Source organism: Trachurus japonicus, chromosome 7 (genome assembly GCF_045865225.1).
Source record: "Trachurus japonicus isolate A0001 chromosome 7, Traja_1.0".
Taxonomy (NCBI): domain Eukaryota; kingdom Metazoa; phylum Chordata; class Actinopteri; order Carangiformes; family Carangidae; genus Trachurus; species Trachurus japonicus.
Genome location: NC_140913.1, coordinates 29,878,664 through 29,904,239, shown reverse-complemented (window position 1 = coordinate 29,904,239; position 25,576 = coordinate 29,878,664). Strand labels below are relative to the sequence as shown.

Here is a 25,576-nt window from a genome sequence, read left to right as displayed (position 1 = left end):
CACGAACGCAGCATCAGACTTCAAGTCACAACTTTCTCAGTCACACTCACACTTTCTTTGTCTTTTTTTCTTCAACTCTGAGCAAATTAACTCCGTATTTTCACAAAACCTGCTTTCTGAAACGGGGTCGTGAGGTATGAAAGGCTTTTAAGCGCTGAACCGAACTATCGCGATTTAAAGAAGTCACGTGATTTCACGTGAGTTCGTTTTAACGAGTGAGGGGCGGGGCAAAAAACAAAGACTGATCTACAGCCGGAGGAGGCAACGGGAGTAAAGGCTCGCTCAGAAAATGTAATTATTTGGTGTGACATTAGCCTTTAATTACAGAACATGTTTAAATGTTATTTTTTAAGCAACCTACCTAAGATGTTGTCCAGATGATGGTGCAGTTTCGTTCGGTTTAACGTTACACCGTCGGACATGTGGCGACTTGTTTGGCTAACATCAAAGTTTAGCTAACAGACTTGGCTACAGGCCAAGTTTTCATCCATTACCTCACATAAAGTTTCCACTTAAATCTTCTGTTTGCAGGTGTCAAGTGGTCTTGATTTAGAGTGAAACTAATATATACATGTTCCTGTGTCGCCTTTTGATTTTATCAGGCTGGCCTCGACTCTGCTGTGCTAACCAAATCAAACCACATCGCCTGCTACGTTTTAGTTTAGTTTAGTTTTTTTTTCTTCTTTAGGAAGCTAACACACAGGTCGCAGGAACTTTTAATTAGCATGTTCTTTGTAAATCGTTTCAAAAGGCAAATTTAAAACACGCCAAACGGATTTTCAAAGATAACATATAATCCATGCCTGCAACCTCATTGACTGCCGAGTTTTGTTTTTATTTCGAAGTCAAACTAAAAAAAATGGTGTTGTGTAGTTATTTTCTTTCCTTTTTTCCTGCACGTGTGCTAGCTCCTATCGGCGAGCCAAACCTCGATAATTGCAAATATGACTCACCTGTTGAGTTACCTGCAAGGCAGTGACCTGATTGGCTGCCGTCCTTCCTCGGGGTGTTGCTGCATGTTTTAAAGCTGCACATGCATTCAGTAGCTGCTATTATCTAAATGCTGCCAAGCCGATCACACTTGTGTGTTTTGTCCCCACCAGTTTCCATCAGTTCAGGTGTTGGCAGCGAGTTGCAGCCCAGGGATGACGACCACCATCAGGTTTGGGACCAGCAGCGGCCCATGCAGGACAGCTGCTGAGAGACAGCTGGAGGAGGAGGAGGAAGACAATGGTAGAGAGAGGGGAAAAAAGAAACTGCAATTATTGTATGTTTTTTAGTAAGAGTAATGATGATGATGATTGATGTGTTTTTTCTTCTTTTTGACCTCAAAGCTGAAAAAGGAAACTGTGACCCAGACAAACTTTTGCAGTGCCCCTTTGATAAGAACCACCAGATCCGGGCTTGCCGCTTCCCGTACCACCTGTTAAAGTGCAGGAAGGTGAGACAAGCACTCCTGTTGTTGTAACTAATGCTATGAATAGTAAATTACTGGAACAGCAGTCCATATTTATATAGCACATTTAATACCAAGGGGCAACTCAATGTGCTTTACGTAAAAACAAAACATTGAACAGGTAGAATTGGAAACGGAGGGAAAACTTACAATTTAAAAAAAAATTAAATAAAACCCAAAATAGTAACAATTGGAAACAGTAAACATACAATTAAAAGCTAAAAAAAGAATAAAAGAAAGTACAGGAAACAGAGGTAAAAAAAATATATATCATACTAGACTAAAAGAGAATGAAATGAGTTTGTAGCATGACATATTGTTTTGTATTAAAACAATTGAGAGGACTTGCAGTGCAAATCCAAGATTAAGATGTAAAGGTCTTTAAAAGAGCTCAGCCATAAGCACATGAAAAGAGAAATGTTTTTTGTTTTTTGAAAAGTATATTTTTTGGCCATTTTTTTTTGCCTTTATTTGATAGGAAAGTGGGAGGCAGAGAGAGGGGGAATGACATGCAGGAAATGTCTGCCCAACGCGGGATTCAAACCGGGGACACCTGCGTTGAAGACTGTAGCCTCTACATGGGGCGGCCGCTTTAACCACTGCGCCACGCACCCAATAGAAATGTTTTTAACCTGGATTTAAAAATGCTTACAGTTATGGCTGTAATGCAAACTGTATCAAATCCTGTACAGCATCTGTAAGAGAAAACAACATTTGTCTCGTCTTGTGTTGCTTCAGAATCACCCTCAACTGGCCAGCGAGCTGAAAACCTGCCCTTACAACGCTCGCCACCTGGTCCCCAAGCACGAGCTGACTCACCACACCGAGACCTGTGAGGACAGAATATCTTTGCATGGTCCGGAGGGTGAGATTTTCACTTTAACCACCTCATCTTTCACCCTTTTTTTAAAGGGATACTTCACCCAAAATTGGTCATTCACCAATCGACTACTCACCGTCATGCCAAGGAAGGGTTTGGAGAACTTTCAGAGTCATCAAAACGCTTTTGGAGTTCCGGGGGGGGGGGGTCCGGCTGGCAACAGGTTTTCATATAATGGCGGCGGACAGAGTTCACTTTTGAATCGTCCAAAACACACACTATGAAACATCCAAGATGCCTCCATACTGCTCGTCTGTACTGACCCAAGTGTCCTGAAGCCGCCACATGAAGAAGTTGTTCGGAAAACATTAATTTGATCTCTGTTTTTAGCCTTGTTGTTGTTGTTGTTGTTGTTGTTGTAGTAGTAGTAGCTGCGAGATGTTCATGCGTCGTTGTAAACCATTGGATGTATGATGTAAACACGGAAGAACATCTCACAGCAAATCTTACGCAGCCACTGGGAGCTACTACAACAACAAGGCTAAAAACAGAGATCACATACATTTTTTCCCAACAACTTTTCCATGTGGCGGCTTCAGGACACTTGGGTCAGTACAGACGAGCAGTATGGAGGTATCTGGATGTTTCATTGTGTGTGTTTCGGACGATTCAAAAGTGAATTCTATCCACCGCCATTATATGAAAACCCGTTGCCAGCCGGACCCCCCCTGGAACTCCTAAAGCGTTTTGATGACTCTGAAAGTTCTCCAAACCCTTCCTTGGCATGACGGTGAGTAGAAAATTTGTGAATTATCACAATTAAGTAAGTTCACAATCAACATATTTTAAGAGTAACTCTCTCTGCTTACAGCGGTTACATCGAATGGCCACTGGAAATGTCAGGTCCCTGTCAGTACCTGGGTAAATACAGACACATCTGAGGACTGGGACCAAGGTATGGCTGAGCACCACGGCTTAGATGCTTTGGTTTTTCTACATTAAGCTACTTGATTAGTGAGCATTAGGTGAATTAGGATGGTTTTTGCACAGACATGAGAATTGTGTTCCTCTCATTTGCAAACAAGTGTATTTTACAAAATATCTTGACGATACAAGTGAAACAAGGGGTGCTCCGCAGTCATCGTCACTGTGTTGTGTTTTGTTCTGTTCCTCCCTAGTCCACTGAGCCAGACTTTGTACACACTCAATTTCAGTGTCTGTGAAGTTAATAGTGTTTTGTTTTTTTATGCAGAGGCTGATGATACCGCTGCTCCGTTTGTGTGGGGCAGAGATCGAGCCCTGAATGAACAGTAAGTGGTCGGCTCCACCTCTCTTTCTCAGCTCTCACCTGTTCATGGTTTTCTTTGGTTCTTCAACTCTTGTTTTGTGTCGTCTCTCTCTCTTCTCTCTACAGAGCCGAGATGAGGCCCAACAACAACCTCGGTCAAGATTTCAGAGCGCCCAATACATTCCCGTGGTCTGGTTCAAAACCATGATTTTTGCTTACTGTTGGTTGAAGCCTCATGTAGATAATCTTTTTTTTATAAAATTGTTCTTAACGGTAACTCGATTTTAATTTGCATGGTTGAGTTTGAGTGTCATACACAGCAAGGCTTCTCATTTCCAGCCCTCTATAGTATTGTGCATGCCCAGTAACAAGCTTGATATAAAGGGTTTTCATTTGCTTTTAATTTGCATGGTTCAATGGCTGAAATAAGTTTCATTGTTCGCGATCGGGTGTGGAAGAAGCATTTTCAACAATGCCACTATCGCATAAAGATGACTTTGACTAGAATCTGGTCTTGATCTTGTTTTATGTACTTGAATTTAAATCCCTCATCTCAGGACCAGCTGTCTTGAATCAGGTCTGAGGCGAGTGATTTAAAGGGAAATTTCTGTTTTTTACGATCTGGACCTTATTTCTAGCATAAAATACGATCATTTACTCACCCAGATAACTTTGGTGTCATTATGAGTCGTTCTGACGAAATTAGCTCCAGCCGAGAGCCGCGTATATTCAAGATTCAAGATATCTTTATTGTCCCCAGAGGGCAATTTGCATTGCAGCCAGCAGCAAAACCAACAATACACAATATAATAATTTAAAAGAGTGACAATAGAATACTGTACCAACAAAAAATGTATAATAAATGTATGTATAATGTGAGTCTACAGGGCAGCAGAATGCAGCCTCTAAATAACACATTATCTGCAGAGAAACTCGTTAATTTCACCAATATTTTGGGTTTGGTTTAGCTGTTATGAACTTCGTCCAGCTGCTCATGTTGTTCTGACGAGTCAGAAACGAACCTTAGCATTAGCAATTTCAGAAATGGGTTTTGAGAGCAAGGTGGCAGTTACTGAATTGAATTGAAAATCTTTATTGTCCACTGTTGTGGAAATTGATATTTGAACCTCCTTCCTGATTTATGGACACATAACAGATTTAAATTTAGCATTATGTCATGGGGCGGTGCGTGGCGCAGTGGGTAGAGCGGCCGCCCCATGTAGAGGCTACAGTCCTCGCCGCAGGCGTCCCCGGTTCGAATCCCGCGTCGGGCAGACCTTTCCTGCGTGTCATTCCCCCTCTCTCTGCCTCCCCATTTCCTGTCTATCTCTACTGTCATCACTATCAAATAAAGGCAAAAAAAAGCCAAAAAATATACTTAAAAAAAAAAAAAAATTTAGCATTATGTCACCAAACTTGTCCGATTAGTTGCACAGGAATAGAAAGCGTCATCATTATCCTTTGATGTTGCTTGAGTCGGTGTTACAGACATGGGCATTGTGGTGGTATGTTAATGTAAAATCTTGTTTTTTTTTCCCCCTCAAAATGCGTCACCAAGCCTCAAGTGTAAAATCAGACTGTTTTCACACAGGACTGCAAATGTGAAAGTCACATGTTTGGTGTGCACAAGTGATTGATTGGTCACTATAGATGATCCATAGTTCCTCCTTGCAGCCACTAATATAGTATAGGAGGAATATTACATGACAAACAACTGCAAACCAAAGTGTTTATGGTCATGAGCGGATTGAGTATCTTTTGAACACCGAAGAAAGTGTTTAAAAAAAAAACAATAAGCAGCACATTAAATTGATAACAAAGAAGTTGATAAAAATTAAACAAGAAGACTACAGAAAGAAAAACAACATTGCAGGTACAGAAAGTTGCAAAACGGTTTAGGTCTAAAAGACGAGTTGAGCACATCTTTGGACATACACTGTCGTGTCATTCAGAATTTGTTCACTTTCAGAACAGTGCAATAGCATAAAACAAAGAATACAATATAATAAAAAAAAAAGGAGGCTTAGTATGAAAATATGACATAAAAAGTGCTTACACAGCAGTGTGACACAAGTGCAATGACATAAGAACAGATATTCACATTTAATTTACACAAGATATGAAACGGATATACTGTATATTACACAAGAAGTCACTCAATCAGATTCAGGATAAATAGAGTAAACATTGGCATGCAAACGTTTTGGCATCTCTGATTTAATCTGTTAATGTGAACAATTCAGCAAGTGAAAGATGAAATTATCTCAAAGGCATAAAAAGTTACAGATAATACATTCCCTTTGATTATACAATTTAGTTTGTTTTGTTTTTGTTTCCACATTTGTGCTTAGAATTAAGAATGAATAGCTTGTATGCATGATTATCATTCAATTGAAAGACATTGTTGATATTGACAATGGTATCAGTTAACAAGGTATATTTATAATTGAGTAGCTATTGAATCCAGGGTACGTTAATACATGATAGGCTACTAGGCCTCGTTTAATATAATACAAAATTTTATAAATATTTAAAGTAGGGGTCCCTGCTTCATCTCTCTATCAGTTTGGGGGTCCATGGCCTGAAAAACGTTGAAGACCCCTGTTTTAATCAATATCATTCTTTTTAATTTGAATCTTTTACATTTTCAAAATGACAGAAAAGGAAAAGGGTCCACAGCAAAGGTTTGGGCCCCCTGCTGCATAGTTAGTAGCTGGTAGCCCCGCCTTCGGAAACTATCACAGTGTGTAAATAGTAAATATCTTGTCTAATACCTTGGTAAAAGTTATCTGAGAGCTCAAGTCTCCTGGGTTTCCCAGTCTTTTGCAGGCTGCTGCTTTGTTTCCCTTTTTCACTCTAAAACTGTAGAAAACTAAAATAACACACTGATATTGCCTAAAATTTTGCCTTTTGGAGATCGTTTCATCTTCCACTTGAACTGTTCACATTCACAGACATTTTAAACCAGGGGTACACACACACACACACACACAAACCTCTGCATGATGACAGTGTTTGCTGAAGTCTCCTTCCTCCTCCCAAACCAGGAAGTCGTCCTCGCTCAGCGTCTGCGTCTCTGCGGCCACTGGATGGCACCAACCACTCATCAGTAACTTGAGACGCAACCCGACGCCCTGACTTTATCACTATCTCTGCTTCTGTACTTCCCAGTCCTGTTGAAGCTGTATCTTTTTTCTTTTTTTCTTTCATTCGCGCAGCTCCTCCTCTTGATTTGTCCAAACCTTTCTCAACATTGGCACAAATCCAGATGTTTTTGTTTTTGGCTGGCCTAGAAGTTGGGAGATTTTTTTTTTTTTTTTTTTTTAAACGCTGAGAAAATGCCCCAGGTGGAAGAAGCTGCTGCAGGACGAGGGGGAGGAGGAGGAGGAGGAGGAGGAGGAGTTGAGCTCCAAGTGACGAGTGAGTGTCGGGATAATCCCTGTGTGAGGGCGACCTGCCAGCGCACTGTCATATCTAAGTGGCATTATTGATTTCATGTGATGACTGTCTATTTTAGTTGTGGCTATTATTGGAAGTGTTCAGGCGTGCTCTGTGCTGCCCCTGTCACCATCTATAAGGATGAGATATGACTCCTCGGGGCAGGGTACGTGCAGAACTTCTAGTCTATATAAGACCCTCGTATCTATCCAGGAACTTGCTGCATGCACTCCACTCCCCCTCGACGTAGATTTACTGTATCTCTGTTGTTACCTGCTGTAGTGACATCGAGCAACTCATATTATACTTGAACTTTTAAACCTGTCACTGCCTCGGCTTAAATGTCACATCAGCAGCCCCCCCCCCTTTAAAAAAAATAAAAAATAAACCCCCAACAACTCAGATGATGATGATGGTGGTACTGGCTGTTCAGCTTCATGTTGGAACTGATGCTGCGGATTGAATGTGAGTCAATGTGTGGAAAAAACAAAAAGAAAACAACCTGCAGTGATACAGTGACATATAAATAGCTTTTCAGATGTTCTCAGATCTCTAAATACTGTGGGTGTGTGTATCTGATGTTTTATTTTTTATTTTTTTAAATGTTTTTGGAGCAGGTTTTTATCTTGACATATTAAAAAAATGGTTAGAAATGTATTAGTACCCCTGCTGGTCTCCAATCAGACGTAAATCAGAAACTTTTAATCCATTTAAGTAAATGACAGGGAGGTATTTTATGTTTTACAATGCTCCAGTGGTGGGAAAAGTATTTGAATGTTAAAAAAAACAAGACAAAACAAAACAAAACGGTTATTTCAGGGCAAGTTTATTTATATAAAGCACCTTTAAAACTGCAAGTGTGTAATGCAAGACACAGAAAAAGACAAACATAGAATAAAATACATTAGAAGATGATGATAAAACGTGCGGAAATCCTGCATTCAACATTAAACTTTAGCAAAAGTACAAAAGTATTATCAACTGAATGTATTCTCATTATAAAAGGACTCATTATAGCATCAGTCTTTTATAATAACCTTATTAGATCATTATTATTGCTACACTGATGTGTCATTTTGCAAATTTTCATATGTTTTAATATTTTAATAAATAGCATGGGTCTTATTTTGTAATATGATCATATATCTTATATAAAACTTAACTTAACTCATTGCTACTAGTAGTAGTAAAGGAAATGTTCCACTAAAGCACCAGGATCCTACAGCTGTCATTGAGTAAATGTGCTGAGTTACTTTCCACCATATTAAAGGTCAGATAGTTTCATCTCAAGTGAGAAGTTTATACTGGAAGAGTCGAGGAGCTTTTGTTCAACGATATACTGGAGTTTTTAAATATTTTTTTTTAACCAATATGTGAAAGCAGATAATTTGCATCTAAAAAGAACTGTGACTGTGGCCATGTATTGATGATTGAACAGCACTGATCGAAACCCTTTTTCTCCAGTTTGGCAAGAAATCTAATGCCAAATCCATATTTACTCTCCTGCCAACCGGCAAACATAAAATGAAACCAAATAGCCCTGGTACAGCCTGTTCCAGACTGAGTGTCCAATACAAGGTACTGGCAAAGAAAGGAACTTGTTAAAACTGGTTTTGCCAGTCACAAAAACCATCGCCCCTGCTCCTCCCTTGATTAAAATACCTTTCTATAAATGGGATTATTACAAAGGCGTCGGCTTTGGACAACAATATTGGTGATTCCCTGAATTTTTTTTCACAGAAATTAAAGCATTTTCTTCAGTTTTTGACCACATTGCAGGAAAATTCATACAGAAGACTTACCTATATAGCACAATAATGCAATAAATCCCTTTTTTTCCCCTGTATAAACTGACATCTGGGCCTGTTTCATAAGCAGCAGCTCATCTGATGCCCCTTCATCATCTCTGACTTCACCATTTAATATGAAGTCATTTCCTAAATTTAATTTCGGTTACCAAGTTGCTCATTTCCATAGTGCACTCTTAAGATTCTGGTTCATTTTGTGACACAGCAGCATACAGTTAATATGACACTGCTGGTCTCATTGAGATGTGACCCTTATGAAACTTGTCACGCTGGACACCCTGCAAACAAGTTTCAGGCACGCACCCCAGGCTTGTCGCCTACAAGTGAAACCGAAGCCGCTCTGTCGGTCTCGTTTTATAATTGTGACATTCTCATATTCTCACAGACATAAGAGTCCTGCACAATGTGTTGGTGGACAGTTTGGGCTCTAGAGGTGGAGGGGAGGGAGGCCCTAATCCTGTAACTCTGTCTGAAGCTTGTGATCCTCTATTATCACTGGCATTTCGTATTCGTACTCGCACTCAAATGAGCAAGTGGCGTTTCCCAGTTTCCACTCCTGCAGGTTTCCGTGGGTCCTGTAATCAGAGTGATGCTGCTGGCTTCGTCCAACTGTTCTCGTTGCATAAGCCCCCCAAAACATCTGAAAGGTTATAAAGGTTCTCCAGCGGGAACATTGAGTTACGTTTCAACACCAGACGCAGAATTTCAGACTCGGTAACTCAAGAGAATCATGGGACCGTCTGGTGGTCGCAGCTTCAGATAATTTAGCGTTGAGTTACTTCCATATTGAAGAGGTATAGGTCTGTCTTCAGCAGCGGTGGAGAGATGACACCTCCAGGAATTCATCTCGGTGACATTTGCATACACATCAACTGGACAGCGTGTAGTGCTGAACCTGCAGAGCTCAATGTACTACAGCTTCACCCAACTTTACAGAGTTGTAAAACTGGTTTTATCTCGCTGTGCATCTGCCCGGCAACAGCTTTTCATTATTTTTGATTCACTCTCACTGCTCTCAGCTTCAAGGAAAAAAAAACCCACCAAAATCCAGAATCTAGGGGGAAATTTTAATTTGTGCAGCAGCAAATAGCAACAGTATAAATAGGAATATAAACATCGCGCAACAATAATGAAGAAGCTGCTGAAAGTATATGGAGGTACATTTGTGTCTTTATTATTCAATCAAAAGAAAAGTTGATTTAAACAAAAAAATGTTTTATTTTCAATCAAAACAAACTTCACTTCAATAAAAAAAACCCTTTTCAATTAAAAGAAAGTGTTTGAATGCAAAAAAATATATTTGAGACCCAAAAAGTAGCATTTGAACCCTTTTTTTCTTCGATTGAAAGGTTTTTTTTTTTTTTGTAATTCAAGTGAGTTATTATGTAAAATATCTTTTTTGTTTAAATCAACTTTTTTTTTGATTGAATAATAAAGACACAAAATATCCTAATAAACTAACTCACCTCAATCAAAAAAACAAAAAAAAAAAAAACCTTTTCAATCAAAGAAAAAAAGTGCTTGAATGCAATTTTTGGGGTCTCAAATATGTTTTGTTGTTGTTTGTTTTGATTGAAAATATTTTTTTTGGTTAAATCAACTTTACTTTTGATTAAATAATAAAGACACACATCTACCTCCATAAAGGTGTAGCGGAGCGTTTCCGCAGCTAAGGAGAGCAGAAGGTGGTGGAGACCAAAGATGGAGCCAAAACATTTTGGACCTTGACTCCTAATGAATGATAATGTTTCACCGTGACTGTCGAACGTGTAAATAAGCGACTATTTGCCAACAAGTTTCATTATATCAACTTAAAAGGTGATCGTATATCAATGCCGTGTTCACAACATGTTTACGCTGCCGCACAAGCAGCCAAAAACCTTATCGATTACTGCCGGATTAACATCGTGGCATGGATACGCACATGCACGCACGCACACACGCATGCTGATATAAAGACGATAAAGAGTTGGGGGTTCGGATGTGTTCTTTTAGCCAGTAACTCTTCATTTTTTTGATCGATCCTGCTGACTTTGCTTGATATGGATGATCTATAAATACTCTTCTATTGCTCTTGACTCTGGATGAGCCAATTAAGGGCATTCACAGGGATGTTCCTGAGCCTCCACTGCTCTGCTCGGCTCGGCTCTGTCTTGGAAAGCAAACATTTGACCCACTCTGAGACCCCCAGGTGCTCATGGATCGGATTTTTATTGAGGATAACGCTGCCCTCGACCCTGACCCGGGACCTTCCCAGTTCTTGTTCCTGAAGGACATGCCCATCCATGCAGCCATCAACATGACTCACTGTGGAGATGGCGCTGGGCAGGTGATGAGCAGTGCCCGGTTTCCCTTCAGAGATGGCACATTGAATCAAAGCCAAACCATTAAATCTTCACACCAAGAGCTTCTTTTCTGTAGCTAAATAACATTATTATTATTGACATTATTATTATTATTATTTTGCAGCTCATGTTTTTGTGTTTTTTTTGCTTTTTCTCTGATATGCACCATCAGCCATTTCTATACAGTCTGTGCTTCATCGTGCAGACATTATATAGTAAATGATGTCCATTCATCTCCATTTGCACAGATGGATTCAAGTCAAGGTATAAAAACATCTCAAAAATGTTCAAGAGAAATCAGAGATGCATGACCTAAATTTCAAAGGAGTTGTCACGTAACAGGTCTGAAATCTTAGGTGAATGTGATATCCATTTTTACTTGTTAATTTTTCTTTTGCAGCAATCTCTAAAATTCTTCTTTTTGTCATTAAGTGTTAATTCAATTGGATTTTTTTGGGTTTGTTTTTGTGCAACAGAAGGAAACATGCAAAAAAAAAAGAAAAGAAAAGAAAGTGAAGGGGTCTGAATACTTTCTGAATGCACTGAAGTCTGGGTCACTTGAGACCGGACCACTGGCTTCTAAAACGAGACCAGTACATAACTGGGAGGGAGGTGAGCGGGGGTACATTTTTCAGCAGTATGTTCTGATCTTTTGCCAAAAGAAGAAGTTACAGGCAGCTGGCAGCGGCGGCACACTCAGCACTGTCGAACCGCTTTCGAATAAACAGATTAACGTCGGCTACTTAGTACAACATTGGAAATACAGTTCGCAGAATGAGTGCGCTGTTTATGTTTACAGTTTCCTACAATAAACATCAGAGTATACTTTCAAAGACGACTAGTAGAGCAGTTGAGATATAGTTTCACATTTTATTTTAATGTTTAGCTGCAGTAAAATAGAACTTTTTAGTATGTAAAAACAATAAGCCCAAAAATAAAATTACACTTTTACAGACTGTGGCAATAACACCTGTAGGCTTGAAACTTGAAACTTGAAAACAATGTACACACAAGACCAGTGTATAAGACTGTACCGGATGATACACAGTATATTAGCTGCTCAAAGTCTATTCATGATACATGAATGATACTGTTTAATAATTATGTAGGTTTAACCTACTTTATTTTTTTTATTAAATCACCAATACACATGGTGACATTAAATATAAACCAATCTGGAGCTTTGAGTGATTCATGCTTCAGATGCTGACAATATGTGTGTGTGTGTGTATGTGGACTCAACAACAACAGGAGTTCAAAGGTCGGGCAGGGAAAAAAAATCTATGAAATTGGCCGTTTTTTGAATACTTGAGCTAAAGATGTCACGGTAATGCTTTGTCAATGTACAATCTTTGAAATGAAGGTGCAGATATAAATTGTATTCATTTTTTTTTTCTTCTCTTTTTTGTTTAGAAAGTGCAGTCATCATCTTCATCGCTCCGTCAGAAAAAACGTTCCCTTCATGGCACCGTGCGTGTTGTTGTATGTAAACAGTCTCCTCTTGGTCCATGAGCCGGTCGGTCTGATTCCATCTGGAGAGGACACAGTTTCCTGGAAGAACTAACGAGCGAGAGCACAGTCTCTTGCCCTCATCTTCATGTTGCTTCCACAAGTTTAAGGTAAGTCACTTTATAATTCAGCAGTAGCCTCACTTTTTCTTTTTTTTCCCCAAAGCTGCATAATCCGTCTGGATCCTTCATCATCACTTCACACTACCTGAAGTACGAGCACTCAGTCTGTTCTCTTTGGCTCTCAGACAAGTTTAGTTTTTTTGCTTTTTTTTGCTTTTTTACATCAGTCAATCTCCCGTCTCTCTCCATCTCAAAACGGAAGAGTATCCATGAAGATTTTCTCCACGATCGGCGGCGGGGGAACGAGATCTTCCAATTTAAGGTAAAAGATTCGCTGGAGGCCTTGAGTGCACAGAGTCCTGAGTTCAGGGAGTTTCCCGAGGAGTCTGGACAAGTAATTGGGCCGCAAGGAGTCGGAGCCGCAGCCAGACACGTGATCCTTCAGGCAGGTGATGATCTGGTTCTGCAAGTCCTCCACGCGTTTAGGCTCCTTAAGACCGTGTCGGTCTGCAGAGAGGAAACACACAGGAGACATGTTGAGCATCTTGATAAGACTCTTTGAGATCAGGTTTATCTCATTTGGCTCGTTTGATTTAAAAAAGGAACATAAGCACCGACTGTGTCTGGGGAAACTTTACAGAAAACATAAACTATATTTAGGTGAATACTACACCGCAGCACCCGTGATGTGTCGGAAGCGTTAATGCTACCGCGCCGGAAAGATCCCTGGACTTTAAATGCAAACATTCGCTGCGTGATCTGCTGTTATGTATGACATCTCCCCACCGGCCTATAGGATACACTACACTACACTCTGTCCCACAGCTGTTGTGTCAATCCCCCATGTGTGTAAGCGTGCATTATGTTGTCGGCAGCGGTGAAACGAGACGCCTCGTTGGGAACTGTTCTGGATGAGAGAAACTTGTCACCACAAGATAAGATCAGAGTGGAGGTTCTTACCGGTGATTATGACCAGCGCTGTGAGGCAGGAGAAGGAGGAAACGTCGAGCTTCATGCGATGGAGGCTCTGAGAAAAGTCCAGGATGGAGTCGATCCAGTCGCCGAAGCCTCGGACGCACTGAGCTTTGTGGAGTACGGCGCCGTTGCAGAAGATCAGCTTGTCCGTCTCAGGATTGGACCTTTTTTTTTGGAGCATCGAATATCACATGTAAGTTGGATAATAACAGACATGCAGCAACATCATCATGCATCATGCTGTGGGGAAGCTGCTCTCACCGATATGCAAGACGCAGGATGAAGAGTTCGACGAAGGCCGACTCCAGCAGCAGCTCCTGGTCTTCCGAGCAGAACTCGGAGAAACCCGGGATGCTCCTCGTCCACTTCCTGATGACCTCCATGGAGGCCGTGAGAAGGTCGTAGAACTGCTTGATGTCGCTCGCATCCTCCTTCTGGTTCGGACTGACCTCTGTCTCGTCGTACTGAAATTACATTAGAGAAGTTCAGACGGATGCTTTGATGACGACTTTTTAAAAAAAAAAAAAGAAGGGATGTCATCATTGTCTTTTCTTTTCCTACCTTGGAATAATCCAGTTTTCCAATGCCAGGGTTGGAGTCGATGTGCGCCCTCACAAGCGAAGCGATCATGCTGACCGGAGACACCGTGTTCGTCACGTCCTGGACGACTTTGGGCTTGGAAGGCAAACGACCTCTCCGTCCTTTCAGACTGTCCGTTCTCACGACTGGAGGAAACACACACAAAGAGACTGTACTGTTAATTTAATTGCATTGATATACGGGATGTCACAATTATAGATTTTCTTGATACGATTATCTCGAATATTATGCATCAATAAATTTCACAACACTATGAATGTGTAAAAATCTAATCTAACATCTAAAAATAATGTTTAAGTTTATTTTAATGTGTTTTTTAAATTGCAAATGACACGCTAACATTTAAATTCCTACCAATTCAGCTTTACGTTAGGTAAATGGACCAGTATCTGTACATTTTTTCCTTTACTTTGGCGCCACATCTGACGATACGGTTCCGACACAATCTTTTCCAGAAAGTGACAACGGTATTTAGGAATCTTTACGATTAATTAATTGTGGCATTTAATACTGCGATTAATTTCCTGAATTGATTCCTGTGAGGTTTGTATAGTGAACTCACCTTCCCTGACCATGCCCACGACGAGACACTTCTGGAAACGGCAGAACTGGCATCGATTCCGCCGCCTCTTGTCCACGGGACAATCCTTGTTGGCGAGGCAAACATACTTGGAATTTTTTTGCACCGTTCGCTGTGGAAATAAACATAGAAAATTACATCTCAATGACACAAAAGCACTCGGTTGAATGACATATTTGTGACTACAGGACAGGAGAAGTCAAGTTCGGCTCATTACCTTGAAAAACCCTTTGCATCCCTCACAGGTGCGGACGCCGTAGTGCTGACAGGAGGCGTTGTCCCCGCACACGGCGCAGCAGCCCTCGTTCCCACCGGGGCTTTTTAATTTGGGCGATAAGCTCCCGTCCAGCTGGTCGTTGCCGTCGAGGCTTCGCGCTTGCTCCATCGACAAGGTGGGGAAGGTCAGCGCGGACGGGAGCGCGTGCGCCAAAGAGAAAGGGTCCTGGTCTCGTAGGTGAGACGAGATGTCCTCCACCGAGCCCGAGCCGAACGTGAAGAACGAAGGCGCGGCGTGCGGCGGCGGCACCGAGGTCTCCTCAGACGCCGCCCAGTAGCCCGGACTGGGCGAGTACGGACCGAAAGCCGAGTCCCAGTTGTTGTTGTTGGACGTCGTCGTCGTGTGCTGACTCTGGAAGCCGGGCGTGGAAGGAGACGAGGCCGACGCCGGGCTGCCGAAGTAGTCTGACCCACCGGGCGACACGGCCTCGTCCGGGTAGCTCAGGGCGAAGGCGGCGGCGGCGGCGGCGCCCGGGTAGCAGCCGTACACCTGAAGGTCGTCCAGCTTGAAGGGGGTCTCCAACAAAGACGACGACGACGGGGCGGCGGTGAACTGGCAGGAGTAAGCGTCAAAGTCTCCAGCGTTGTTGGCGTTGGCGTTGTTGGCGTTGGCGGTTCCCACCAGAGAGTTGATGCTCGGCAGAGACGGAGCGGAGGAGAGGAGGTGGTGGTGGTGGTGGTGGTGGTCCCGTGGCGGGCTGCTCATATCCACCGCCAGCCTGGAGATAAAGTCTGTGCTCTGAAGCTCCGAGCTGCCAAGGCTGTTCTCGTAGGGCTGGGATCCATGCTGGGGGTGGATGCAAGTCATGGCTGGCTGCAAGACTGCAACAAGAAAAAGAAAAGAAAGACATTGAGGAGAATATTAGGAGCCAGATCTTTATCTGTAGGTCTCAACGGGAGCGTACCTATGTTCCCCGCTGTTGCTGGTCGATGGGCTCTCTCTACTTATCTGGACTCTCTATCTATCTGGCCTGTCTAGCCTCTACCTGGTCTTTTTACTAAACTTAACCAACTTCTTTCTTCATTGCCTAAACCCAACCAATGGTACAATTACACTTCTCACTCACAAAAAATGGGGGAAACGCGGGGAACATAAGACCCTTTTTCTAAAAAAGGGTCCTATGTTCCCCGGTCTGGACACAGAGGGGAACATAGGACCCTTTTGGAGAAAAAGGGTCCTATGCCTATGGTCCCCGGTCCCATACAAAGTGGGGAACATAGGACCTGGGGAACATAGGGATGATCCCGATCTCAACAACCCACGGCCAACGGCTCCAACAACGAACCTGTTTAAGGCTCCACAGGGTGAAAAATGAGCAGCTCAGGTCATCGTCACCGTGCCTGTGCACTGTAAACAGTTTTACACAGACCCAAGTTTAACACGTAGGAATACCAGGCTGTCCTCAAGCCCATTCACTATCAGGTTTATTATAAAAGCATCCAAAGCATCTAAAGCAGGCGTGATGTCCAAACTATTCCACAGAGGAGTAGAGAGTTGGCTGCAGGTTTTTTGCTCCAACCAATCAAGAGTTCACAGTTTGGACCAATCCACTGTCATATCAGCTGATTAAGTCTGGTTGTCCTGCTGCTGCTTGGTTGGACTGAAAACCTGCAGCCACACTGAGCCTCTGTGGAATAGTTTGGACATGGCTGATCTAAAGCATCATCTTCACTTTGCAGCTTTTTCATTCATAGTTGCTAAAGACTTTTATACATGGTTAGTTTAGTTATAGCCTACACATCTGAGCATTCAGCAGGATGTATCTAAATGATGTGATGTGACTGTAACATTTCTTATTTTAAGCATTTAAATCCATGATGCTCAGTCAGAACATCCACCTGCCAGGTAAGAAATCATCACATTAAATGTTAATTTCAGCTTTTTTTTTTCCTACTGTATTAACTGTACATTTGCAGGTGTTTCTTTTTCTTCTTTTTTTTAAACCACTTTCGAGCCCAAAACAAATGTAAAGACAACTTGAAATACTTCACATCCTTGTCGGTATATACTATATATACTCCATGTTAGAACTGTCGACTGCTTGCTTCCTGTCTGATTTAAAATGTTTTCTCTTTTTTTGTTTTGTTTTTAAGTCCAGTTTCCAGGTTTAGTGTCTGATAAATACTGAAATCCATCGTGTCTTACCTCTTTTAAGTCCGTTTACAGGTGTTTGAATGAACTGAACTTCGACGTGCTGCACCAGCCTCCACCGTCGCTCATCTTCAGTGTTTCCAGCTGAGGACGAGCGCGTCCGCTGCGCTTTATACCCGTCTGCAGCGCCGACCCATGACGTCACAGAAGGTTTCCATACATGGCCGCGCGGTGGGCGGGGAGATTTCCAGCCCGCGACCAATCGCCGCGCGCGTATGAGACAATAGTGCGCTGGATGACGCACACCGGGATTCCGTTGACGCGCGTACAGCGAGGAACCACACTCACACACACACACACACACACTGTCACACTCACACACTCATGCACAGAAAACCAGACAGTTAAATTAAACTCATTAAACCCAAATAAACCTTCTTCAGTTCATCGTCTCTGCAAGCTGCAGCTCTGTCCTCATCAAACTAGTTATTTAACTCCAATGATTTCACTTTGGTGAGTTGTTAGCTTGGCTGATAAAATGGAAAAAACGATTTCACAATTTCAGCTGTAAACAGGAAGCCACAGATGATTTTTTTTTTTTTTTCGTCTATTTCTGGGAGAGAGAGAGAGAAAAAAAATGTATTTCTGATTGATGCCTCTTGTCTGATGGTAAAAATGAGGAGAAATACTGGTAAACACCGATCTGATAAAAAAAAAAGAAAGAAAGAAAAGAAAAGAAAAAGATGAAAAGCAAAACAAAATAAGATAAAAAGAAAGAAAGAGCCCAGACATTTTCCTCTGTGTCTCCCCCTTTGAAGATAAGAAGATATATAACGTCTCCTTCCTGCATGAAGTTTAAAATTGTCAATGGTCATCTTCTACATGATTTACACTGTTTCTCCAATAGAAAGTGAATTTGTTGTCAATAAAGTTATTTTACTTCTTGACCTAGAAACCTCCAGGACCGACCCCGACCCTGGAAATACTCAGACTGCAGCGAGGTCAGAAGGTCACGTGAGCCGGAGGAGCGGTCGTCTGCTCCAGGAGGTTAATATGCATCAGGTTTTTGTTTGTTTTCTAAAAAATAAAGCAAGAAAATAAAGATTCATTTGATTTGAATACTTACATTCAACATTTATATGTGGATTTTATACTCTTATAGCTCATTACAGATGAGCAGCAGAACCAGTCAGTGATCAGTGATGCCTGTCTGTCTGTCGGTCTGTGAGGTTTATGGTGAAACCCACATTTGAAAATCAAACTGTGTCGCTCCACAGGCGTCAAAACCAACAGAACGAACAAGACAAGCCTCCTCTGACGAAACACAACTACAACTGTGATGCTCATTCACTGACTGGATTCTCATTGTAACACGTAAGAATTATAATTTTGCACATTTTGCTTCTAATTCAATACAATTTTATTTGTGTTGCACCAGTTCAGTTCTAAGTTTTTACAGGGTTAGAGGGATAGTTCAACATTTTGGCAAATTGGCCCATTGCCATAATCCCTATAGTTTTAGCAGTAGGTTTGTTACCTTTAATTGTCGGTGCAAGCTATTTTTAGAACGGCGGAGCAGAGCCGTGAGCTGCTCAGAGCTACGCTACGGAGGCTCATGGGATTTCTTGGTTTCCCTCATCAAACTCATCAAATACACAATCCAACAACTTGTCCACCAGAGCGTTGTGGAGTTGTTGGATTGTGTATTTGATGAGTTTGATGAGGGAAACCAAGAAATCCCATGAGCCTCCGTAGCGTAGCTCTGAGCAGCTATTTCGCACATTCTGTGACAAACTGTAAACTGTTTTCTTGTCTGTAACAACATCTATTGCACGTCTGTCCGTCCTGGGTGAGGGATCCCTCCTCTGTTGCTCACCCTGAGGTTTCTCCGACTTTTCCCTGTTAAAAGGGTTTCCATGGAGTTTTTCCTCAGTCGATGTGAGGGTCTAAGGACAGAGGATGTTGTTACGATGCCATGTAAAGCCCTTTGAGACAAACTGTAAAAACGGGCTATACAAATAAAATTGCCTTGCCTTGCCTTGCCTTGCCTAAAAATAGCTTGCATCAACAATTAAAGGTAACAAACCTATACTGCTATGACTATAGGGATTATGGCAATGGGCCAATTTGCCAAAATGTTGAACTATCCCTTTAAGGCCACATGTAAGAGCTCCATGTTAAAGATGATATAATGTTGGGGAACAACCTGCACAGAAAATCCAGTGTATGAAGATTTTGGGGTCGGTTCAGTTGTGAGGAAGAAGTCAGCACAGAAAGTTTGAAGATCAACTTACTAATGACTCTAAATCTGCTTAGTCTCGTCACCAAAGCTTTGAAGACGACAGCTGGTTATTTGTTACTGTGCCCACACTGAGAAATAAAAAAAATAAAAAATAAAAAACTCTTTAGACAGATCAGCAGTTTCACAAACACTCGAACCAACACTCGTGTCTCCATTAGAAAGGCACTCGAATCCCATGTGAGCGTTCATCTAAGCTCCAGATACGTATCTGCATGTTCACCTGCATTGCTTTGCCGCCACATGATTGGCAGGTGCACAAACAGAAACCATGACTTTCAATCTACGCACATTACGCATTCATTTCTTTTTTGAGGCCTTCTCTGAGATCCAGATCCCATAATGCACCTCTCTTCACACCTGGACTTTCTTTTATTATTATTATTAATAAATCTCCTCTTCCTCATATTCTGCTTCTTTTTCTATTTTTAGCTCTCACACCGCAGAGTGTCTTCCCTTCCCTGTGGAAGGAGGAAGAGCTTTTCACAACCAACACACAACACACAACACAAACTGATGCAACGGGAGGAAGTAGACGTGAATGAGCGGGCACCTGTGATGTCACAGCGGCGTCCCTGCTGCCGCTGCCGCTGCTGCTGCACGGACTGATTTCACTCGTTATCTGATCCCGATTATCAGACACCAGAGTCTCTTCCTGCCAGGAGTGACTGTCGTTATTATTTTGTGACATCAACACCATGATCTTTTCTTTAGCTCGCCCCTCCCCTCCCTCCCCTCCCTCCCCGAGCGCACATTCAAATGATCTGGTGGAAGGACACAGTTGATTTTATATTGTGAGTGTCATGTGCATGTTACAATGCAATGTGCAAGAAATGTGTGTGCAACTGTTCTCACACACTTGTTCACTCACTCACTCACTCACACACACACTCACACACTCACTCACTCACTCACTCACACACACACGTGTACTTGTTATGTATTATCGCATGTGCATGTCCAGAGCTACGCCCCCCTTCCTTCCCCTTCCCCTCCCCCCCACCTGTTGCCTCCTCAGGGAGCTATTTTTGTGTTGAGAAGATGTTTGTCATTGTGGAGGAATACTCCAGCTCCTCGGCCTGTCATGTCACACACAAACACAGACACACACAGACACACACTCACATGTAACGTCATATTAAAGGTACATTGTGTAGGAATTACTCCCATCTAACGTTGCGGTTGTATATCATAAGCAACTCAATCGTATTTTTCATGTTGCATTCACGTGAAATTGGGCAGACGGCAGACGGACGACAGCCATAATGAGTCGGAGTTGTTTTAGAGGTAAATTCATGCAAAACCGCTGATGCGCATTCCCGTCGGGGGGCAGTTTTTCAGCAAGCAGTCTCTGTATTTACCTCTAAAACAACTCTGTCTGGTAACGTTCTTCAGTTATTATCTCATAGCGTATAACGTCATATTAAAGGTACATTGTGTTGGAATTACTCCCATCTAGCGTTGCGGTTGTATATCGCAAGCAACTCAATCGTATTTTTCATGCTGCATTCACATGAAATTGGGCAGACCGCAGACGGACAACAGCCGCTGCACGTAACGGCATAAACAAGCCTCTATGTAAACAAGTCGTCCGTCAGCACGAGGCAAAAATAATACACGTGATAATATGTTGTCATGGCGATGTTGTATTGTTTACCTGAGCCACGTTTTACCGGCTTTTTCTGGACTTCTGTGACTAAAATGACATCTGGTTTGTTAGCGACGGCCGTCTGCCCGACTGCAGGTGAATGCAGCATCAGTGTAACGCTCCATTCCTCCTCACTGCGTTACCGCGGTGACTCTTCACAGACGCCACCTCGACCTGAGCCGACAGCTCCGGTGTCTCCGCTGAGTTTCCGTGGTTTCCTACCGTCACGCTGCCACTGAACGTAAAAACATGGCGACACCACATGGCAGCAGCACCGAGCTTACCCGCTCCATGTAGATATGAATGATATGAACGGCAAATTCAGAGCTGAAAGTAACACTTCAGTTTGTTGATGGGGGGGATTACTGATTAATGAAAAACAGACTTTTGAACCAAATAATCGATTTTCGTGAATGGATAACAGGCAGTGATGGGAATAACGGCGTTAAAATAAACGGCGTTACTAACGGCGTTATTTTTTTCAGTAACGAGTAATCTAACTAATTACTATTTCCACCGTTACAACGCCGTTACCGTTACCGACAATTAAATGAGGCGCGTTACAAACTACTCAGTGAAGCTGTTGTCCTCCGACTTGGCTCATCTCAGCCACAGAAGCTGCTAAACTGTTTTTCTTTTTCCTTCTCTCCTTTGGTGAGGGGAGGGGGGAGGAGGGAGGGACGAGACAACCACATAAGTGATGCTGATTGGTTGAGGCAGAGTAAGGTTTCATGCTAAGCCAATCAGAGGCAGTGTTCAGTTTGTACACAAACCACACACGCACGCAGTTTAGCCTCACACACACAGACTAGCAGAGGGAAGCTGCCGAGATCGGAGGGAAAGTACAGACACTACTTTAATCTCCTTGAGGTAAAAGACAAGAACATGTGAGGTGTAGCTACATTATGTCCCGGAGCGAAGTGTTTGTCCTGAGCTTCTGCTCACCTGACTCTGTGCAGCTTCTTCATTAAAGGGCCTTTCACACCGAACGCGGCAGGCGGCGGAAGGCGGCAGCAAACCCATTCATTGTGTACGTGCTACCGCGGCGCACCGGCGAATGGCTCTGCGCCGAGCTGAGCGGCGCGCGAGGTGGGCGCGTGCCGCGGCGGCGCGCTGCGCCCGAATTAAAAAATGTTTAATCTGGGCGCAGCGCGCTGTGACGACATCTCGGCGCGTCCAATAGGAGAGAAGGAGAGAAGAAAAAAAAATATTTAAAAAAAAGTGCGGGGTTCTGGACAGTGTCCTGGTTCTGGACACTGGACAGTAAACAATGGAGGAAAAAATCATTCATGCTGTGTCCCAGTGTCCTGAACTGTGGGACACAAGACTCCTGGTCTACCGTGACCTAAATAAAAAATCTCAGAGATGGAGGGAGATCAGCAACACCATGAATTTGTCAGGTTTGTTGAAAGTTGTAGAGAGGTTTTAACATTAAAAATATTATCTTATCATATCTTAAAATGTGCTAGCTATAGCATTGCCACAGATGCTTTTCTTGGACCAGGTAGCCTATACATGATTATGAAAAGGTCACACTTTACTACATTTAAAATGTTTTAATTATGTACATTATTACTAGGCTATACAATGAATAGGCTATACAGAAATATTTAGGTGACTATTTGATTCATTTATTAAGTAGATAACAGAAGGGGTGACGGAAACACAATTCCCAGTCAAATAGTTTATCAAAATGAGGGGAAAAATACATTATTCACACAACATATCGAACATGAACTGATGAAGCCTCTTGGATGAGAGGTGAAACGTCTTCCTAGACAAATAACCAAGTCCAGTTGCTTTCTATTTAACCATGGTTGATGAGAGCAGAAATGTTGTTGTTGTAGTGAAAATGGGCGAGCTCGTGAAGACGCGAATTTACACAAAGTCAAAACGAGCGTTAAACCGCGTATCTCGCGTTTGGTCGCGCGTCACAACTCGAGCGAAAAAAAAGCGTTCCTCGTGTTTGCTGGGAAGCCCCTTGTGGGTCTTCCCAGCAAACACGATGAAAGAGACGAAGACGCGATGGCAGTGTGCGAAATACCCATCAATATTCGGGGGGGTCCCTAACTCGCGATTGTTGCGCAATACCGTTTTTTTTTCTTTTTATAAAGTAGGACTATAACATTACAATAAGCCAAGAAAATTAGCCTATAGCCTAAAAAGGAGAGGCAAAGTTGTGCATTACAATGCAGAAAGTAGGCCTAATTGACGATAAATAGACGATAATTCAAATAAATAAAAGACAATAATTGGCACCACACACTGGCGCACTTGAACAATGAATAAATGCCAGGTATAGGAGACTGGCGCGCGATCAGGGCAATGCAGAAACGAATAGACAATAAATAAAATACAACAATGAAAGACACCAAACTCGTGCACTCGAATAACAACCAACTGACGTGCAATTATGTGCACGAGATCCTCAGCCTGCAACTATGACCGATCATGTAGCCTTATCTAACCATCCATCTAGCAAATAGGCTACGTTTAAACGCAGCATTGAACACATCCACAAATCACATTCGTATAACGGGCCATCATGAAAATTGAAAAAGCACAGACAAATAGCTCACAACAGGCGCCTGGCCAAACAATACCACTGGGGGTTCAGGCCATAGTATGCTGAAGCAGGCTAGCCTCTTACCTTAAGTTATTTTCCTGCCTTAATGTCAAGCCAAGGGTTGCGGTATTTCCATTACCCCACCTGCTTAGGTGTAAAAAAAAAAAAAAAAGAAAGAAAAAGAAAAGCGGCCAATCACCAGTGCTAGCAGCAGGGGCTGCGGCTACGTCTTCAGAGCACTCGGCCTCAACTTCACTTTCTTCGGCAGAGGGTGGGAGAGGAACGGGATCCTCTGTTCTGATAGCGAGTGGGCTCGACTCCTGCGCTGGGCTGGCGCACATGGCTAATTTGCATAATGTGCAGGTGACACGGTTCAGCTTAATGTTAAACGAATAAATGTTTTGAATTATGAATACTGGACATGATGATCTTAAACACATTTAATTGACCACAATAAAATTATTGTATTATATTATTTATTTATTTATTTTTTGACAAGATTGAGACCCCCCTCAGATTTTGCTTTTGAGTCTTTCAGGGGGTCTCAAGGGGTTAATCGGGGGGGTCCGACCCCCCCAAACCCCCCCGTATTTCGCACTATGCGCGATGGTCCCGTCGCACAAAAAAAATCGGTTGTATTGCGTCGCAAAAAAAAAAAGTTGCGTCTACCGCGTCTCGCGCCTAATCGCGTCTCGCGCCTAATCGCGTCTTTGCGTCACGGCCTTTTACACCGCGGACGTAACGAATAAACGGTGACGGTGTGAACGAACAACATAGAACAGGACCAGACGTGGCGTTGTTTCCTATTTTCACCGACAGCTCCACTCTCCCTTACTTACACTAACTACTGTTATTGTTGAGGCCAGAGAATTGTGGGATTTGTAGTTTTTGACCAATCACAGGTTGTGCTCTTTCTTTTTTGTGATTTTCCCGGTTCACACATGTATTTTTTTTTAGGGGCAAATGCGAGACTAAAATTATTTAAGACTTGAACACAATAATTCAACAAATTTAAGACATTTTAAGACCTAAAATTTAGATTTTCAAATTTTAGATTTTTTAAGACCCCGCGGATACCCTGTTATTTCATATAAAAGATTAAGTGCATACATATTTAATGATGCTGTGTATTATATATTATATATTTAAGACCATCTTTGAATTTTCTAATAAATGTAATACTTTTTAAGGCCTTAATTGTAGATACATGAATTTAAGACTTTTTAAGGATCCGCGGATACCCTGAGAAGTTGTGTGCTCGCAGCAGGACAGATAATCAGATGGATAATCGGTAAAGTTAATAATTTCACTTAATGTGGCCATGAATAAATTAATTTCGATGTTTCCTGTTATTGTTGCCCAAACGCAAATCTTGAATAGGTCTCCACTGTTTTCACATTTAAAAAGGTCTTTGTTGTCTTTGTACAGAGACAATATGAGATTTGCTTGTAGGCAGCCACAGCACTTAAAAAACCCACTGTAACCTATTTTCATAGGCACACCAGCCTCGCTTTCAATAAAACACACACTCGCATTCCATAATTGCGATCAGTGAAATATATGAAAACAATAAAATACAATTTAAAAATGCCCTTGGAAAGAAAAAGTAACGCAATAGTTACTTTCCCTGGTAACTAGTTACTATTATAGTGAAGTAGTGGAGTTACTAACTCAGTTACTTTTTGGAAGAAGTAATTAGTAACTATAACTAATTACTTTTTAAAAGTAACGTTCCCAACACTGATAACAGGAGAAGTTACACAATGTCCCTTTAATGATGATTACTGAGTTTTTCCAACTATTTTCCAATGACT

At 42.1% G+C, this 25,576-nt stretch overlaps 2 protein-coding genes across 2 annotated transcripts; one reads left to right on the top strand and one right to left on the bottom strand.

The window, feature by feature from the left end:
* The first annotated feature begins 242 nt into the window (after positions 1-242).
* gtsf1 (gametocyte specific factor 1) lies at positions 243-3,806 on the top strand. Its single transcript, XM_085782762.1, has 7 exons — positions 243-291; positions 1,104-1,233; positions 1,335-1,441; positions 2,195-2,321; positions 3,148-3,231; positions 3,529-3,586; positions 3,691-3,806. The coding sequence occupies exons 2-7, from the start codon at positions 1,146-1,148 to the stop codon at positions 3,770-3,772; spliced, it is 546 nt and encodes a 181-aa protein (XP_085638888.1). The 5' UTR covers positions 243-291; positions 1,104-1,145; the 3' UTR covers positions 3,773-3,806.
* Positions 3,807-12,469: 8,663 nt separating this feature from the next.
* On the bottom strand, positions 12,470-17,395 carry nr4a1 (nuclear receptor subfamily 4, group A, member 1). The gene is made up of 7 exons (XM_085782760.1): positions 17,304-17,395; positions 15,099-15,979; positions 14,864-14,993; positions 14,263-14,426; positions 13,963-14,165; positions 13,687-13,865; positions 12,470-13,233 (listed from the first exon to the last, which is right to left on the bottom strand). The coding sequence occupies exons 2-7, from the start codon at positions 15,963-15,965 to the stop codon at positions 12,977-12,979; spliced, it is 1,800 nt and encodes a 599-aa protein (XP_085638886.1). The 5' UTR covers positions 15,966-15,979; positions 17,304-17,395; the 3' UTR covers positions 12,470-12,976.
* Between the last annotated feature and the right edge of the window lie 8,181 nt (positions 17,396-25,576).